Source organism: Macrobrachium nipponense, chromosome 33 (genome assembly GCF_015104395.2).
Source record: "Macrobrachium nipponense isolate FS-2020 chromosome 33, ASM1510439v2, whole genome shotgun sequence".
In the NCBI taxonomy this organism is placed as follows: Eukaryota; Metazoa; Arthropoda; class Malacostraca; order Decapoda; family Palaemonidae; genus Macrobrachium; species Macrobrachium nipponense.
Genome location: NC_087219.1, coordinates 66,026,659 through 66,027,957, shown reverse-complemented (window position 1 = coordinate 66,027,957; position 1,299 = coordinate 66,026,659). Strand labels below are relative to the sequence as shown.

The following is a 1,299-nucleotide window of genomic DNA, read 5'->3' as shown; positions in this document are numbered from 1 at the left end:
AAATGGAGCGACCTGTCAATCAACAATGAAGAAACAACCATCACCTGCAAAACAAGTACCGGTTGAAATTACTCCCACTTGTCAAAAGGCCTCAGAAGAAAGGCTTTCAACCTCATCCATAACCAGTTCCATCCATTACGCTGTTGAACACCCGAATATTTGCAGAAAAATTCATCTAGTGGCGAATGAAATAATACATAAAAAACTTTGCATAAAAAGGCCTTCCACGTCAGATGTAAAAAATCTCAAGACATGTAGAGAGTAAAATAGGAGAGTTCCTCTCAACACACCACCAACTCACCCACGTCCATGTCGACATAGTGGGATCGCCACCTGCCTCCGAAGGGTAAAAATACCTGTTCACCATCATCAACAGAAATGCCAGGTGGCCCAAAGCAATACCGATACAGCAACAGATAGCGGAGAGTAGTGTGAAAGCTCTTATCGGATGGGTCATCAGATATGGAGTCCTGCAGTACATTATGAGTGACATAGGGGCCAGCTTCATTTCTGCCATATGGTATGCCCTCGTAGACAATATGGAGATAAAGATAATACATAACACGGCTTACAACCCAGTAGCTAACAAAGGCTACACCAATCCTTGAAAGCATCACTCACTGCCAAATGCCAAGGGGGAAGCTGGAGAAAGGAGTTACCTTGGGTCTTGCTACCTGTATTGCCAATTAACATTGCCAACAGTCTTTCAAAATCCAATGAGCCCAACATCCCCACCTGACACCCATGGAGAATTAGAATGAATAATACTGACCAAAATAATTTACCATATGGCCAGGAAAGTGTACGTCCCCACCAAACTGCAGAACGCAAAATATGCATTCATATAGGTAGACACAGAACCCCCTTCTCTCCAGCCTACTGGGGACCATACCGTGTCATCCAGAGAAGAAACAGTGGACGTCAGAACTATACGTTTCTTCATCGACCACCTAAAACCAGCATATCTCCCAGAGACCTACACCCATGGGCCAGTCTAGGTGATAGGTCGGGATGAATCCTTTAGCACTCCGTAGGTCCCACATGCCATCCATCTTGCCTGGCCGGCTGATCTCCTCACAACAAGCATATCTGCACCCCAAACACACGTATACAAGAAACACAGTATACATCATGCATCTTTTCTAGTTATATTATGTTTCATATTAATGTTATGTTAAATCTATCATTACCACATGCATTATAATATCAGCATTTCAGCTATGTGTATCATGACTTCATTCGAGTCTTGTACATCGATTTATATACATATTTTCAGCCTTCAACAAACACAGTGGATTG

General features: G+C 43.0%; 1 protein-coding gene across 1 annotated transcript in view; it reads right to left on the bottom strand.

The window, feature by feature from the left end:
• Positions 1-994: 994 nt before the first annotated feature.
• Positions 995-1,299, bottom strand: part of LOC135202888 (uncharacterized) — a 7,540-nt gene continuing 7,235 nt past the window's right edge. The window contains exon 2 of the mRNA XM_064232339.1: positions 995-1,089. Coding sequence (XP_064088409.1) covers positions 995-1,089 — 95 coding nt within the window. The remainder of the gene's footprint in view (positions 1,090-1,299) is intronic.